Source organism: Channa argus, chromosome 17 (assembly GCF_033026475.1).
Source record: "Channa argus isolate prfri chromosome 17, Channa argus male v1.0, whole genome shotgun sequence".
NCBI classification, from domain to species: Eukaryota; Metazoa; Chordata; class Actinopteri; order Anabantiformes; family Channidae; genus Channa; species Channa argus.
Window position 1 is genome coordinate 16,596,256 of NC_090213.1, and position 18,636 is coordinate 16,614,891.

Consider the following 18,636-nt stretch of genomic DNA (forward strand, 5'->3'; position numbering starts at 1 on the left):
GATTACGTTTCAACTTTCATCTTCTAAAAGGAGACTAAATCGAATGCTTAATTTGGTTTGTGCTCATTAGCAACTGATCTCAAATGGGACCCCCGGCTAATTTGGCAGACGTAAAGCTGCCAGCATCAGCCATTACATAACGCCTACATTGATTTGCTATTACAGCCTTGAAGTTATAATAGCCTTTGACTATGAGAAACACGGCAATATTGAAATGGATTAAGAAGGGGACCTCAAAACTGGTCCGCATGGAGAAAGTGCTAGGTCCTAATCCAACTTTAGACTTCACACAGTTTTAATACAAAGCCTATACTTTTCCCGAATAACCATACCACCTTAGTGGTTGCATTGTTGCAATTAGCGATGCCAGCTCAGTTTATTTTAAAGCTCTTTGTCACAAAACCATGTACCAAACAGCAGTGCAAGCACAGGATTTTCCATATGTAGCTATTTAGCAGGCATTCACAAAGTGAATCATCGGCAATTATGAAATACCATTAAAACTTTTTTTTAGATGTAATCAGTTATTGATCTGATTGTTGCTGCTTTGGAGGCAAAGAAAAATGTGAAAAGCCTGGATTAGGTGAGCCTAACAGAGGGATCCATATTTAATTTGTTCTATAAATACAACTCAGAGCTACTGTGATCAAATGAAAGTCTTGTTAAAATATGTATAATAAAAACACAGACCTCAAGAGGACACGAAGAACAAGTTATATGAGTTCACAATGAGGACCGCAAATTCAGAATTATGTTCACAGCCACAGACAAGAAAATATTAATCCGATAAATGTCAAGTATAAGCAGACCAAACACAATCTGAAACACAGCAGAACACGTCAAAACCCAATCATAAATGCTGCATCTGACCCAAGTAGATTTGTTGTCCTGGATTCAAGCCCAGTATGTCATATTAATGTCAACTTAATAATTGGAAAAGTTGTTAATTGTTGTGCTGGTGCATTTGGTCTTTTTTTCCCATTTATAGACTAATTATTAAATAATACACGTCAAAGTCTGAATTAGTCAAGTAATCCTAGTTTAACTATTGAAGTTGGATTACGAAACAGCTTGTCCACTGGTCTCCAAGCAGAGGGGGTGTCACTCTAATTTTATTTAGAGAACCAGTCTCTGCCAGTGTCTTTTGATCCTCAGTAAAATGGAGCCCTTTCCATTTCTGTCCCATCCCAACACCCTCCCTCCGTCCGCCCCCTCCTTCCCAGTCCTCTCATCTTCTCCTTGCGTCTTCTTTGGTCACGGCTTTCGGTGCAGCTCACCGCCACATCCACATGAATCCCTCACTTCCTCTTTGAAGGCAGAACCACAAACGGTAACACAAACCATAACTCTGAGCTGTAATTGGTGCTCCAATTTCACCTGAGGATGGCATGGACTCGCATAGAGTGAAGAAATTTTCTTCCATCCCGTGTCTGCTCACCTCATATATCCCTCTCTCCATGTGACCACCACACACACATCCTGAATCCTACATGTGTGTGAGTGTGTTTGTCACAGGGCTTCCCTGATGACCTTGTACACTGCGGCATGGGGGTGATTAAGGATCAGGGCCAAAGACCATTTCCTTTTTCATGGGAAGATGAATGACCCTGTTTGAAAGTGGCTGCCTATGGCCTCGGGGCAATTAGAGTTTGCTGTGAGCCAGCAACCCTCACTGCTCTGTGTACAAAGGCAGGTCCTCCAGAAAAAGAGAAATACTCGGCACATAACCCATTTTGCTGAAACACCACGGTGATGGTGAACAAATTAAATGTGTTTTCTACCCCCGCCACCCCCCCTCCTCCCTCCAGCTGTTTTCTCTTCTGCTCTCCCCCCATTTTCATTTGTCCATAAGCCTAGAAAAAAACAAGAAATTGTGCTGACTACAGGAGGCCACTAAGAGAGGCCCACCGAGGGTGCTCATTCAAAATATTAATATTTGATCTTGGAAATAATTTACCATGTAGCTTCAGCCCCATGAGTTGATTTTGGAGCTCATTCCATTGTAATTTATCGGCCATATTAAAGGCGAAGGTTAACTGTGGGAGATCCAGCCTGTTTGTACTGTTTATCTTTCAATAATTCTGTCATTAATGAAGATTGAACATCACAACATCAAATGTTTTATTAGTATCAACACTCCCTCACTATTTTTAACGTGATTCTCTCTGCCATCTCAATCCCTCATCCTTTCAATCCCAGCTTGTGTTTTTTGTGATAAAGCATCTTATCTGTCACAGAGCGGGGAGCATGAGCAAAAAGAGTTGTGGCAGCCTATTGATAGGGATATGGCCTAGTGCCATTGATCCCCCTTGTAATACAAGCCTCTCCCTTGTCGGCCTGTCAAAGCCCAGATCGGACATGATAACGCTCGCATCAGACAACCGTCAATAGAAAGTCAAAGCTTCCGCCGTGCAGATGACTATCTTATTTTGTTTTGAAGGCCGGTGGAGTAGAGCAAAGGGAAGCGGTGAGATAGCAACAAAGACAAGACGGTGTTTGACTGACCTCGAATTTCTGTTGCTTTCTGGACCATTTCTCACCCTGAAAATTTGCCTTCTGTATGTATTGTCATCTAACTTGTGAAAAACATACGTCGAAGGTGACCAAGGATGACCTCGGGCGACTAAGAAGTTGTGTGCCTTTGATTTGCCTTCGCATTCACGTAGTCACTTTCATCTCTCAACATGCAACCACATTGGATATCCATAGCAACTGACTGCGAGGATGAGGCGCTTGAGGAAAAAGGATTTGTTTTGGGTTCATTTCCATCAGTACAAAAAAAAAAAATCAGCTTTGGCCACTGGGAATTCTGGCATTGTAAATAAACTAAATTGTGTTTGATAGCAGGGTTGTAATGTGGATCTATAATGTTGTTTCTTTTCATTTATTATCAAAAGTCTTCGTCTCTCAGTGTTTCCTACAGCCCATGGGCAAAAGAACACGTGAAGGTAATTTATTATGATAACACCCTGGTGTGTTCAGGAACAACCTCCTTCACAGACACTGATGATATGACTCACAGTACTGTATTTAAGCATGGAAGCTTCCTTTGCCTCTCAGAAACACAGCACTGTTTCAGTCATATTTCATGTTTTGTTTGTAACCCGCAGGCTGTGGTTGTGTTTTAGCCATTGCACTGCTTTCACTGACCCAGGAGAAAACAATAGACAGTGGTGGAGTACATGATGTCTTTCTTTTTCCCCAACTGACTGCAAGCGATTGCTTTGATATGACCGATCACATCACTGTCATGCTCAGCAAAAATTTCAACTGCAGCCACAGCTGCAGAAAGAGCAACTGTTCCTGTTATCATGCGTGCATTTGAAGAGTAAACTACATTACAGTGGGGTACCATGAATAGGAACTTGCTTTCAATCGTGCTCATTTGAAATTCTACCAAATTAAGGGAAGTATAAAATATTTTCAGAATACTGAAACAGTTCTGATTAAATGCCCGTTTGTTATGTTTGGCAGACACAATATCGTCTATAAATTGAACTGTAAAGTCTGCACTGGATTGCTGTGAAGCTTTCCGAGTCAGAACATATGCTCTCGCAAGTATTGAGGGTTTCACACACAGATTTCCTCAGTACAGTCGCATTTATTATTAGGCACAAGTGTGAAGAGAGGGTGTGAGTGCACTCTTGTTCTGGCAGACACATTATTTGATCAAAATGGCTGAAAACAGTATTAAAAATAATTTGAAAAATGAAAAAAATTTTCAATCCAAATGTCTTTTTTTTTTTCTCTCTCTCTCAGCTTTCATGCATCTAGTCTAAAGCAGGTGGGCTGTGCTGAAAAAAGTGTGAAAAGTTGGCTCAGCTGTATTGCATGGTGGATTTTATTTGGCAGTAGAGGAAATCTGTCAGACACCAGTTGCATTTATCTGCTTGATGTAGCAGTGTGGCAGCCTGCAGTGCTAATGCAGCAGCTAATCTGGCTAGATAGATTTAATTTATTTTTTATTTTTTATTTTTTTGGTCACAGACAGCTTTAGAAGAAGATCCCACCTGACCAAAAAGTCTGTGTGTCTTTGTGTGTGTCTATCTATCTATTGATATCTATATGTTCATTGTTTTTCCTGTCCATTCTGCACCCTGTACAGAGCTTTAGTATGAAGTTAGTCTGTTTTGCCGTGCAATGTTTCTTTATTTTATTTTTGTGGTGGTATACGTGTAACTATTTTACTTTGGAATAGCATTTGTCAGGTATCTCTAAGTGGTGATCATGCAGTGGAGAAGCATGCTACAACACTACTCCACAATTTGGCCAATTGTAGTAAAATACCATTGTATAATAACAAATCTCTTTGTGCACGCGTCCCTTTTTTCCCAGTGGTTAAAAACTTTTTAATAAAAGAAGTGTTATTTCCCAAGTCTCAAGTTTATTGTTAATCAATCTTGGAGCCTCTTTTTTCCTTCTCAGGTCAGGCCTGACTACTGATGTAGCATGCACTTCATTCACTTGCTGAGGTAATTGCAGCTTTGCCCGTTAATGATTTTTGCATTGCTTTTGGCTGATTCACAGTAGTCAGTCCAGAATTCCTGATTAAACACCAGAGAAGCTTTGTCGAGAAAGATGGTCCAGCATCTTTTCACAATCTTGTTTTGCCTATGTCAGAGCCATCACTAGTGAAACTAAAAGCTGTTTATTTTGAGACTTGTCTCCCAAGGAGGCTGTCTATCCTTATCGATCGCCGGTGCGATCCTTTTACTTGATGTGTTGAAGTGGTCAGAGGTAAATGCTGTTTTAATGAAGTTTGGCTATTGATTTGGCTGTAGTGTTTGTTTGTGGAGTTTGGAATTTGAGCATCACTCGACGACAGGGTAATCAGGATAATCAGGCATGATGCACATAGCCTCTGAGTTTTTATGTTCTGCAATCATTGTGTATAATGTGCTTTCTTCACACACAGGAAGTGGAAAGCACACACATCCATGTTAAAGCTTCTCCCCCCCCGCACATAAATACACAACAAAACAGCCTGTAAATCTCACTACCCAGACTCTTAAAATGACGATGAGGATGTTTGTTGAGAATAATTACACCAAACGAGAAATCACTTTGCTGCCAAAATATATCCCACTCTGTGTTATGGAGATTTAGACAGAGAATTGGATTTCCCCAGCTGTGAAATCAGTTTTTGTAGTCCCGCTGGCCAACCGCATCATTATGCTATACTCTGCTGTAGGCTCCCATCACTGCACACACATGTCTTTTCCGCTTCATGAGTTCCCTTTGCATTTATAGCTTCTAGCTCTGTGCCATATGTTATATTATTGACGTCTCAGGTCGACAGAGAAAACTGGGAGCTCTGCATGTCACTTCATTGGTTCTGTATTAGCCGAAATGCAGACAAATGGCAGCCTAAGTCGTTCACAAAGAAGGACTTCAATCTGAACCACTGCGATGCGCCGAGATACATCACACGTCTATGAAAACGAGTCCGGCGAACATGTAGTGTATCTAAAAATGTCAAACATCACACTTCAAAAGCCCTCAGCAATTCCTTCGAGTAGAATCAAAGTCGCTAAGATGAGAGAGCATTGTACTCCAGGTCTGTAGATGATTTTCAGTCTAATAGAATGTGAATACACTGCCTGGAGTATGTCCTCCTGCCATTTAAATGCAACCTTTACAACACACCAGCCAAGCAGTCAGTCCTTGTCTTTAATGTGGATTGGCTTGAAGATGAAGTACCTAATGATTTCCCCATTGCAGGAGTTCTGCAGTGCTGTGCAGGGCTTTGGCCTCTGCACTTACTATGACACACCTTCTTTAACTCAGTCACAGCCTCCCTCAGTCCTTGTAGAAATGTCACTGAAGCTGTTTTCAGGTTGAATCAATAATGCTGCTGGTAATATTTGGCTTTCGAATACAGTTTGTGTTTCGGTTACCAACCGTAATAACACCTGTTTGTTCCCTGTTCCTGCTGACTTTAATATAGCAGCACTGCTATTGAAAAATTATGATAGAAAGTTATCACTTTTAAAGCTTATTTTACAGCTGATTGCCAATTTATCTTATGTGGCTTAATTAATGAGAATCGTCGGCGTAACAGATGGTTGTCGCTACTTTTTAAATATGAACTGTAAATTTGGTGATTTGCAGCCTGATAAACTGTTAACAACAAATGAATCACTCTGAAGTTACAGAGGCAATGCAATGATGTCCATTTTTTAAGCATTTGTATGAAAAGACAATTTTAAAACCAGTTCTATAGAACTACATCTGGGAAAAAATGGGTGTTGATAAAGGGCTATTTAAGTTCATTTGATGGGACTGTGGGGGCTCTTCAGGGGGCTCTTTCCCATAATACATGTTCACATCATTTATTAAGTAGAATATAAACTTCTTAGGCTTATTTCTAAGCTTACACTAGAGTGCCCAGTCATAGATAAAGCAAAATATCATAGCATTACGCCAGTGTATTTCATTTGTGCCTGCAAGTTGTGAATCTGCATTGACGTGGAAAAAAAAAAAATTATTATAGCAAAAATATAATAAATATAAACTGGACAAGTAGACAATAGTCTAAAACAACTTTATCAGCCCAATTAGTGGTGAGTGTGCATGGATGAGTGGAACATAACATAACCAAAACAAAGAAAAGTTGTACAAGAGAGAGCGAGCCAGGGAGCAAGCTGGCAAGCCCGTCGTCTCTGAGGAAGGCCGTGGATTTATAGGAAGTAGGACACCGGGCCTAGGTGCCCTCCACCATTTTAATTGGCTCCACCTAGAGCTACCTGCAAGTAGAACAGAGAAGAACTCAACAGGCCAGAGGGTCGTCAAAATCATAAACTTCCAAAATAGAACTAATGAGTAGTTTTGTTTGGGTTTTCTTTAGCCTCGCGCCATGTGTATATCTATAAATGAACTAAAAGTTAATTTTTTGTTGACTGATCTGACATGAAAAGTGTCTCATTTACTGTATTTCATGGTTTATTCATCATTTTGTTTTTTCTATGCATAAGAAATGAATGAAATTACACATTTATTGCAGTGCTCTTAAGAAGGCAGAACAAGATGCATTTTAATATCTGTCCCCTCATACCTAATGCATCTACAGCATTTTCTTCAATAATCAAAATGCACATAATTCACTCAGAAGAAAAGAAGGACTCAAACTAATCCAAAGGTGATAGAAAGAGTTAGGGTCATTGGACTTTGGGGTTAAATTTCCGAAATGCACCTATGATGCACTATAATCTTTAAAGGTGAACTTAATTTGACTTTCTCTAAACTTTTGAATGCACTTGTCCAACAGTTCTGTGTTTCAGCACTTACTGCATAACATGTGAATAACAAAGTGATTCCTGCATCATGTCTGATCTATGAGTCGCCCACGAAATGTTCTGGTTCAATGGCAATTTATATGTAAACTGTCCATCATGCTGTTCACTTTTTGACATCATGACGACACCTAACGATTGACAAGTTAATGAGACATTGGCATTTTGGTTGTGGTATACACACCACTGTTGTTAGCTTTTTGAGATGAAGAAATTACCATTGCATGCTTCTAATTAAATGTCCTACTTTCATATAATATCATCGTAGCATGAACCTGTGTAATATTCCCATAAATTTTGCCTGAAATTCAAATATCCCTAACTTTTTATGTTTTTTTACAATTTATTTATTTATTTTAACTGAAGCATTATAACAAGAGGCGATTTACAAAAACAAATATTGTTAAAGTAGAATTCATGGCAGAGCTGCTGTATTGGATTGCATCAGATTGTCCAGGTGTACCTATTAATGTGGCCAGTGAGGGTGTATGTGTCTGAGTGTGTGTGTCTCTGTCCTGTTCTAAAGACATGGTGGCTGCTGAAGAAACCAGGTCCCCTCATATTATTAACCAGGTTCTCATTTATGTTATGACAGTGTTTACTAGCTCAGGTACTGAGGTGCATTTGAGTTGTACATGTTAGACTGCCATCGCAGCTATTTGGAAAATTGTCTTCGGCACAGCACTGACCTGAAATTGGTAATGCGTTCATATCTGAATGTCTGACAGAGGACTGTAGATTTCTGTGCAATGTTACCAGCAGAAATGTCCGACTTTGTAAAATATAATAAATACTACTACTACTACTACTAATAATAATAATAATAATAATAATAATAGACAACTTGTTAAATTTGTATCTGCACATATTGATATAATTTGTTAGTCAATGTGAAGCAGCTGCATCCAAAACAGCAAAACCATTTGCTGTGTGCTGTGATGCTGTCGGCCTCATCTGCAGAGCAATGCAGCATGAATGGACAAGAGAAAAGCAGCGTTTTCAGTTGATGCTGTGTTATGGTGTGATGATCTCGGGCTGAAATTGCTGGAACAGACTTTGAAGTGGCTCTGGTTTTTCATCTCTCTTTCTCTCTCTCTCTGTGTCCCTGCCTCCCACATCTGCCGCTATCATAATAACAAGCAATAACCCTCTTTCAGCAATAACCAAGACTTTTACGCCCATAATGTGGCTTCAATAAATAATGTCATGTTTACCAAGGGGCCATATTTTACAGCAATTTAGTTTAGAGCCTTCCTCTTGTTTTGTGTTTTTTCTTTCCCTTCTCATGCTGAAAAGTACAGTACATAATGTGGCACATTATGCCCAGTACCACTAACATGCATTAAGACATTATCAAATGCTCTGATACAGAAAGTACTGCATCCCATCCTGCATAATCATTCACATTAGGAATACAGTGACTTCAGAAAATACTCAGACCTTTCCAAAAATGACAATTTGTGCAGTAAACTGGAAAACATGCTCTTTTTTGTGACACTTCCATATAAGTACAGTATTTAGATGTTAACTGGCCTTCATAAAGGCACATACATGACAGACGATATAATGTCCAACTCTATACTACATGGCATATCAAGAACTCAGTGGTCACTGTGACAGAGAGCTTCAGCATCCACTAAAGATTTTTGGTGATTTCAGCTTATCACCTGGCAAACACCATTTCTACAGCACCATTGAGTGTCCCATAAAACTTCTCTGGAGACACCTAAATAGTGCAGTTCCCAGTCGCTTCCCATCAAATGATGGAGCTTGAGAGGAACTGCAATGAGAGCTCCAAAGAGGAAATGTAACTTTTGCCCAAGAGGTTCAATAAAGTGCAAAATTAAGAGTCTGAGTCTTCTCCTGAAAATGAAAGATTTAATTTTTTGATTTTCTAAAAATACTCTTACTATGATTATGGGTTATAATCGTAGAGCATAGTGCAAGAACATCAATTTGATCTATTTACAATTAAATCTAAGCCACAGTTAAGTGTGCAAAATCTGTGGGGAGTTCAGAGACCACCATGCTCCGAGAAATCAGCCTTCTCTCTGTGAGGTTTCGTAGACACGAAGGCCCAACATCAGCGCACGCGTGTGTGTGTGTGTGCGCCTACGTAGAGGTGGACAGCTTTCTCTGGGCCCTGTTGAAAGCAGCAGCACAAGCATGGGGGCGCGTTTCATTAGTCTGTCAAACTCAATGATATTTAGAGCCCCACACCCTCGGCCAGGACTGGAAAACTCAATCAGCACTCTGATTTCATAACCCTGCTTGGTGACAGGGGTTATTTTATCGCCCCGCTGATTCATTCTAATAAACGCCGGCTGCCCAGCGCGCCAGCACTGAAATACAACCTCCCTCCTCTGTCCTCTATGGGTTGACCCAAAAAAAGAAGAGGGGGGTGGTATGAGGGGATAAATCAGAATTGTGGGAACTGGAGTCTGCAGATAATCCATTGCTGGTCCATGTGTAGCTAGCAAGTCTGCCTCCCCATAACTCCCTCCCTCTGCATCCTTTAGCACAAATCAGAAGCCGGGACGGTGTTGATCTGTGAGGGCTTGGTGAGGCCATTGATTGTGGACGACACGGGAGGAGAGGGATGATAAATAATCGGAGGCAGAGTGCGGAGGGTGAAGGAAAACAATTATCTGCGGAGGTGGAAAGCACATAAAGTGAAGAATGATAAACACTGTGAAATATGATTGACTCAAAGTGATATATGGAGGCAGAAGGACAGGCGGAGAGGTCTGTGTGTGTAGAGATATCCTTGAATGGAATATGTGCGAGTTGAGGACTCGCGATTCTGCCCTGGGCCTAACCACCTTTTCCTGTGTGTGTATGTGTATGAATGTGTCCCTTTCTCCACAGACGACGGATGACATTGTTTCCTCGGCAGAGTGCTCCAGCGACGACGAGGACCTGGAAGAGTGCGACTCCGGACACGCAGGTGGGATGGGTGTGTCGAGTTGTGCTTGCTCTGAACCTGGTCTGTTTCTCCTTTATCTTTCTTTGATTTGCTACCGAGGAGCCTCTCCTCTTAGCATCATGTCCCATGGGAGCTTCAAGTGTAACTTCAAAAAGCCCTGCGAAAACTAGGCACCGTGAAAAAAAACACACTAGGGTGAGTTTAAAAAAACCCTATGGAGATGGATGAAAGCAGTAGGATTTAAGTTTCTTTACTCTTAGCATACTCTCCGCAGGAAGCTATAGTTCAAGTTTAATTATAAATAAGTAAATGCAAACATCTTAAAGTCAGCCGCAGAAGTAGCTCACACCTTCCATCGCTATAATGAGTTACACTTAGCTATGGGGCCACTGGTTGCAGACATGATGAAGCATTGATACTAATTTTGTTCTCTCAGCATTCAGTGGAGAGCAAAACTTTACTCAACAAAGTGCAAAATTAGTATCAAGCCTCATGTCGCCCGCACTGATGCTTCAAAATGTATCTGTCCTGTACACGGTTGATTTTCTCTTGCTGTGCGTGTGTGTGCGTCTCTCTTGACAGAGGATACATTTTGAGATTCTTTCGAGAGCAAAGATGCTTTCAGCATAGATACTGTGATATGTAGCAGACTAACTGCAACAGAGCCTCTTCCTCCCTTCTCCTTCTTCTCTTGTTTGTACCTCTGTTTTCCTTCGTCGGAGGCTTGCCTTACCTGAAACATTCTAATAGAGAACAGATATCCTCGAATTTCTGTGCGCATCGTCTCTTTTCCCTCCTCCACACACACACACACACACACACACACACACACACAAACACACACACATCACTTTGTGATTAGATCAAAGTGATACGACATTCACTCAGTGGAGTTTGAAAATAAAGAATAGAGCTGTAAATAAAACCGTAGATTTAAAAAGAGTGGTTATTTTGAGGCAACTTGGGTTTGGACGACTTTCTTTTTTCCAACAAGCAGCTGTCAATCACGCGCCTGCCCAGAGGCAGTTGGCACATATCCTAATATGGAGTAAATTAGGAGAGTGTTAAGTCTGCTGAAGCTGGCTCAGTATGTGAAAAGCATCTCCCCTTAGGCACTCTGGAAATCATTAACAGCTCAGGCTACTTGATTGCTTCACTGTCCTTCAGAATGCCATCACCGCAGACTAAATGATGCTGCAGTAATCTGACTAAATATGGCTCAGCTTAGCACCAAGCATATGTCCACTTTCTAAGGCTAATGATAAGCCTAAGTTAAAACGACGCATTCCCCTTTCTTTGTTATCTGTGCTTAGAGACCATAATCGGGCATTTATTTATTTGAGGTCTAATGAGGTCTTTCTGTGTACTTCACTGGATATTCTGCAAGTAATTTTACCCTTTTCCTCCAATCTATGAAAGGAACTCATTTACTTTGAAGTCTTATCACACTCTTATAGCATTCGTTTCCTGGAAATTATGACCACATTTAGATTCCTGTGCTTATGGCTTTTTGATGCGAAGAGAAAAACCATTTTCTCTGCGCCTTCATGCAGCATTTAGGTACTTTATCTATGAGCACGAGTTGCTTTCTTAAATCGGAGATTATTGAAATTGAATGGGCAAATTATCACAGCTCATGTGTTTTGTTTTTCATTCCCTCAGCCCGTTAAAATCTCGAACCCAAGTATCCTCAAAAGTGGATGTTTTTGCTCCCCTTTATGGGGATTATGGTACCCTCCCCTCATATAGTGGCAACATATGTAGTCATACACACTCATACATACTGTACATTTCACCATGTTGACACAGAAATTCATATTCTCATTCCTTGCCCTGCTTTTATTCGTATGAACAATTGCATGACATGATGTTTGTTTCTTTTCTGTTGCATTTTGTTTTATTTTCCTCCTGTGATGCACATATGAACATCTCTCTTCTGTATCGATTTGAACCCAGCTGCTGGGTTGTTTAAGATTTAAGTCGTTTGTTTTTGCTTTATGTTGAGGCTGGGGTGGGCTGAGTGGGGTAATTTTATTTCCTTCTTTTGTTTGTGGTGGTCGTGTTATTTAATTTTATATATTATTTCTTTGGTGTCCTCATCATCCGTCGTCCATCCTCCAAGCAAGGATAGAGCCGCTCCTCCCGTTTTTGCCTCATCTTGTGCCGCATGAACTTTTGGTGGTTGGAAAATTCAAAGTTCTCCTCTTCATCAAGTTTGTGTTTTTTTTTTTGTTTGTTTGTTTTTTTATGCCAATGGCTTCTAAAGAAACATCCTCCCCCCATTTTCGATACAACATAGGGAAATGAACGGCAACAAAATCTTTTCTTGCCATCATCCTTTTTTTGGCCTTGTGCAGGCAACCCCATTCTGTCTCAAGAAAGTTGTGTGTGAAAGAATGACTCCCTGTCTCCCCTCCTTAATGTTAACCCCCCCCCACCCCACCCTGACCCCTCCATCCCAACTCACCCACCTTCTTTCTTTTAGCCTTTCTGCATATACATGTCTGTTTGAATGCAGATGGCATAAAAAGACTTTTATTGCCACAAAGTATATCTGTTTTTCTATTCTATCTGTTGCTCCAAGTAGAAGGCATGCACACTGTACTGGACTGTACTGCAGCTCTATAGACTAACAAATAATCCTCTTCCTCAAAATCCTCCCGCTTCTGCATGCATATGATTGGCATCCATTTTGTGTGCTGCTTGTTCTCCACTCATAAGTCTCAGGCTAACACCCAGCAGGCTTTTACTATATGTCAGTGTGTGTGTGTTCGGGGCTACAGCGGTGGACCTGCACCACTGCTGTTCCCCGCGGCAGCTCCTCCATCGGAGGCGTCTCGTGTTTTGTGCTTGTGCCTGTTGTCTCAGTCTGTGCTCTGTCTGTGTCTGCCAAACAGCCTGTCTCGTGTGCTGTGTGTGGTCGTCTTGTAGTTGTGTTGTCTGTGTGTTCAAATAAACTGTTAATCCTTTACCTTTTACCTTTATCCCATGTGAGTTCCACAAGAGACCACATATAAAGTTTGCAGTGATGTTCTTGAAAACCATCCAAGTAAGAAAGGCCCTGCACGTTATTTGAGAAAACTTTTCATTAAACTGAATGTTAAAGTCAAACTATATGCAGACACTAACTAGTTAGTACAAACTACTACCTGAAAAATCCTGATCAAACGAAACAGATGCTCAGTTTATAGAACATGAAATTCCAAGCCAATTTGTATTTTAATTTCACAGTCATTAGCAGTGTCAGCAGCTTGTCATTAGCGTGTAATCAGAGCAATTTTGCAATAATATGTAATTATATTGTAGTAATTGATGCAAATGATTTTCATAAATACAGAAGTACAAATTTGAATTTTTGATTTGTACATGCAGTGCTTACGAATTGCTACAAATCCTTAAGATATTAATATTAGACAGACCTGAATACAAAATTACTTCAATTTAGATAAAAAGTACATGTAAAAAAAATCCAGATTCTAAAAATATACACAGGCCAACTCATTAGGGTCAGCCCACATTTTAGCTCATTGCACTTTTGATGGCTATTTCAAAGAGAGAGTTAGTACAATTCCAGGACTTAAAATACATTAAACTAGAACTAGAATAAACTTATTGTAAAAAAAAAAAAAAAAAAAGTTAAAGACTAGGTTGTATTTGAGGCATTCATCAAGTTGCCTGGAAAACATGACTTCACATGAATAACATTATTGCTCCTCATTTGCTAGGTGTAAAAATTGACAACACATTTTGAATAACTTTATAAGAAGATAACACACTTTATAGCCAAAAAAAGGTTTTGCAATAGGGGAAGATGATTTTCATTGACAAAGAGGACAATTGATGAATGTTGGTAAGAGATGGCACTAACCATCCATCAAGCCAGTTTCCACACCCTGCTGTACTATTAAAATGTCAAACTACTTCCCTTTTTTGCCACTGAGCATGAATCGAATCTCTGAACAACCAACACAATAATTTTTTAGAGAAAACAAACCTATAAGTCTTTCTAAATAGGGTAACTGTTAAACTCAATGTGGCCATCAAAAAGTACTGATCGTAAAAAAGATTGCGACAATGTCAGCCGTTAAACGAGCAGATTAACAGATGTAACATAAAAGGCAAAGGGGAGAGTCAGAGGGTTGAATTAATGTCATTGATTAAACATACAATGTATGTGAAGAGCCAAGGGCAAAGTACAGATTGAAGTATTATATGGATGGATCACTGAGTTTCCTTGTGGCATCAGCTTTGGCTTCAGTCAAGCCCAATTGGGCCAGTTGTCATTGAACGCAGGCCTCAGATCAGTTTAAAGGTTATTCAGCTGACACGTGTCCACCGAGTGCAGAGGTGCAGCCTAATGGCTGTACAGCAAATCAAGCAGATGACAGGGGCAAGTCGCCACGCCCGTTGAAGATGCCAATTTAATATGCCCGTCTGCACCTAACTACATGATGACAGATTAAGAGTTATCTGCCGTGCACCGTGCCTCTGCAACCCTTTAGAAGCAAGCTGTTGCTGGAGCCAGAGGCAGTTCGTGCATCCTTCACAGGGGGAAAACGCTCGCTGGAGTTGCATTCAAAACATCATTCAACTTGTGCGATGGAAATGAATGTCCATCAGTGAGAAATTAGGCTTCTTGTGGCAGGAGTGTGCACAGGCGAGATAAGATAATTTAATGGCAGGGTAAAGTACTCTGCTTTTTAAGCTACATGTTTCTAGAAAGCTCATCCATTGCACAGCACACCAGTATAATCCCTGGCATGTCCTTTTAGGTGTGTCCACGCTGAGAATCTGTGTGTGGCTGGCTCCCTAGTAATCAGCTCCCTACCTGTAGTGGGTAGCGTTGAATGAATCTGCTACAGCAGGTCTCTGGGCACAATACACACGGATACAATGGGATTTCAGGGCCCCAAACCACTGACTCACCCACAATTTGCAGTGTCTAAATCCCATTGACTCAGTTCATCCTTGGTTGGTGCCGGTGCACCGGCTTTCCACTTTTATGGTGTAGCGTCGTCAAATCCCTGACACACCGTCGGGATTCATCTCCATTCGGTAGCCTCAGCAAACGTTGGACGGACACGGGGATCAGGGCAGGAGAGAGAAGAGATGGGAAAGAGAGAGGGAGCTGAGAGAAGTGAAGAGAAAGTGCTGCTCTGAGATTTCTGCATCTGTAGCCTCCAAGCTGCTGAGCTAGTCAGCCAATCGGGTATTTAGTAATACCTTTGTATACTTTTATTCATCTTTAAAAGCCGCACAGAAGCAGATAGTGTCTTTTTTACATGTCGACATGGTCGGACGGAAACGGTAATGGCCTCGAAATTCAGCTTGTTTAATGCTCTCGTTTCTGTAGATCAGTTTTTCCCCGTTGATGCAAAGTCAGTAGGCAGAAAGAAACACTTGTTAATCTGCAGTCCTGACTCTGTTTTGCTTAAAAAGAAAGAAAACAGAGTAACTGGCGGGAGGTCTAGTGGAGTGGAGAGTTATTTGCCAGGGAAGCAGAGGCTTAGAATAAAATCCCCTTCCATCTTGACGAGTGCGGAGAACAAACGCAATCTGGTTAAGCAAACCCATTAGAAACCAGTGTTTGTCTGCTTCGGAAATGCAGCAAGATGTGCAACGCATGTGCAAGAGCTTACACAGGATTAAAGTGTTTACGAATACATCAAGGTCCTCCTGACTGGAGACCCTAACCGCAGCGGTTGCCCTCCCATCCGAAGGGTTTTGTTGATCTAACGCAACGCTAACAGTCGCCGAAAGCTGTTAGCCAAGACTGGAGTGAAAGGATGTAAACAAGGCCAAGACAACAAGGGTAGGGTTGGGTAAATAATCCCTTACTATGTGCTCGTATTGTTTATTTAACAGGGCAAAGAGTTTGGTTCTGGTCTTGGAATATTATCACATCCATGCAACATTAGGTGTGAGAGTGAAGATCTCACACACACAAACACACACACACACACACGCATATCTAGGCTATATTCATTCAACAGAAAGTCACTCGGCATCATGTCAGACATTACTGCATTCCCTGGAGCACGGCTGGACAGTCAGGAAATTCACATTTAAGATGTCAGTGTTGATAATACACAATCAGTGCAGCGTGACAGGTGCCATATTTCCTCAATAACTCTTAACTCATAGATCTACTTTTGCTAAATGAATGAGGTTTGTGCAACCAGCCTGGAGAGGAGGAACCAAAAGCTGATATCTGAAGACAAATGTGCCTCTCACATCTCCTTAAACTCATCAGAGGCACAAATAAACCACCGTGCCCTCTTGTGGAACTCTTTCCTAACATGGTGTTATCTGTCCAACGAAGGCTGTTGGTTATGCGCATAAAACATTGGATAAAAAGTAGCGTATTAATTATCACTCTACATGCTCTTTTGATTAATTGGCGACCGCACTGGGCCTAAATGCCACATAATGTTGGCTATATATCACCCATGGTACACCCCTCCCCCTCATTTAGTCCCGATGGATGGTTTGTTTGCCTGAGAGAATATCCCACAGTCCTTTGGGGGCAGTGATCTTTCACTGACCTTTGACCCCTTCCATTACCTTGACCCCCCTGGCTTGCTGTATTGGTATTGTTATTGTTATTACTCTCCCTAAATGCAACTTACTGAAGCATGCATTAACCCAACTTCTAATAGTGGAACTAAAAACCAAAATGAAAACACGTCTGATTTCACCTCTCTTACTCTGACGTACATCCAGATTGCACGCGCTGTTCCGTGTTTTTATAATACTAACCAGAGAAATGTAATCAAGTAACTAATAATAACATTTTTATTATTAGTTAAATAAAGGTGGTGACACTTTGCCTATAAACTGTCCCCCCTCTCTTTGTCTGCCTCAGTGTGTGCTTTCTGGTTGTTCATCTGTGATAATGTGAGAAATTTGATGCCTTTCTTCCTTGCTTGCCAATCTGTTTTCTTTTTGTCATTTTGTACATATATGTTAATACACATATATGTGTATCTCTATGTTTATTTTATGACAAATGTTCAAATTTTAACTGCCAATTTGCAAAGAATCACTATTGCCAATGTTTTCTTCATTCCCCTCCCCCCCCCCCCCCAGACCCACACCCCCCTAATTAGAATGAAGCTTCCTCTTTTCTCTATGAATTAATTGCTGCTTCATAAGCAACAGAAGGTTTTTCAGATTGGGTATCAAAACCATGCAGCTGTATTGGCATTTCAAATTCACGCTCTCATCGAGAAAAAAGAGAAGCCACCGCAAAAGTAGACCCTTACCACTATCTGTGAAAACTGTTCCAAGCTGTTTCTATGCTGATCTCTAATATTCACCTGTTATTGGAAAGTTATCTCTGATTGAAATTGGGATTTAAATCAACGAATGAATCGATGGATTTTTGTGCATGGCAAATAAGTTGCAGCTTAGGGTTTGTAAAACTGTCAGTGTTGAGAGTGCTGTTCTCTTTTGTAGATGGGCATGTATATGCTCATTGTTTGTATATCCCCATCCCTTCCTTACAGCCAAAAGCTCTAATGCCGCCCGACCGCTTCGTGCCGCCTTTACATGGACATGGCAACTGATGTACACTTTCACCCCCATCTATGTCATTTCCTTCCTAGTATGTTCATAGGTCCCACCCCGTCTCACAGTCCCTCTCCCCAAACCCTTTAAGTAGAGATTCTAAGATATGTACAGTCATGCGTTTGTTCATTAGCGATGAACAAGTTAAAGTTGCGCAAAAAAAAAAAAAAAAAGTCACTTAAATCAGACTGTAGATATTTATGGAGAGACTTATCTATTAAAGTCAGAATTATAAATCTACAGTTTTCTTTTTATAAATAAAATCAAAAGACTGTTTTAAAAAAAAAATGAAAAAATATCCTGAACAGAATGGTGAAGATTATTTTTCATGTCATGATGTGTGGATGTATGTGTTTGTTGCCTCCCTGTACCATCCTGTCTAAAAAGAGAGATATATACTATTTAATCAGAACTTGTTAAAAAGAAACTAACCTAACTTGTCCCAAAGGCATTCTTACACAACTTTCTTTTGTAAATTTTTTTTTTCTTCCTGCCAAAATCATGCGGGCAATTTGTTGATGTAAGTTGACAAAACTGATGGTATGCTTTCTTCCTTTGAAAACTGTTTTTTGTAGGCTATTATGATTTACCGAGCTGACTTTTCTTTTACCTGTTCTTTTCTACTTACTCTTACTAATCCCTTTCTGTATAGCTCTATCTGTGGCTTTACTTTGTGAATGTTTTTTTTTTTTTTTCTTTTTACAATGTTTGCTCTAACTCTGAACTCTTTTTGCAATGCCTTAATTATTATTTCTGTTTCCTTCATTTTCTATTGTGTTCTTTTTCTTTATTGTTCCAAAAGGTTTGCATCTCTTTATAGTGACCTGTTTGTGAGCCTTTGCAATGTAC

At 40.5% G+C, this 18,636-nt stretch overlaps 1 protein-coding gene across 10 annotated transcripts in view; it reads left to right on the top strand.

Moving 5' to 3' along the window:
- The window catches only part of LOC137102546 (neurexin-3b), a 268,103-nt gene that overhangs the window by 245,742 nt on the left and 3,725 nt on the right, over positions 1 to 18,636 (top strand). For 8 of the 10 annotated variants that reach the window (XM_067482174.1, XM_067482173.1, XM_067482179.1 and 5 more), the window contains one exon: positions 10,161 to 10,239. In XM_067482174.1, coding sequence (XP_067338275.1) covers positions 10,161 to 10,239 — 79 coding nt within the window. Of the gene's footprint in view, positions 1 to 10,160; positions 10,240 to 17,726; positions 18,308 to 18,636 lie in introns of all 10 variants that reach the window. The other 2 variants (XR_010911241.1, XR_010911242.1) reach the window with 1 other exon arrangement.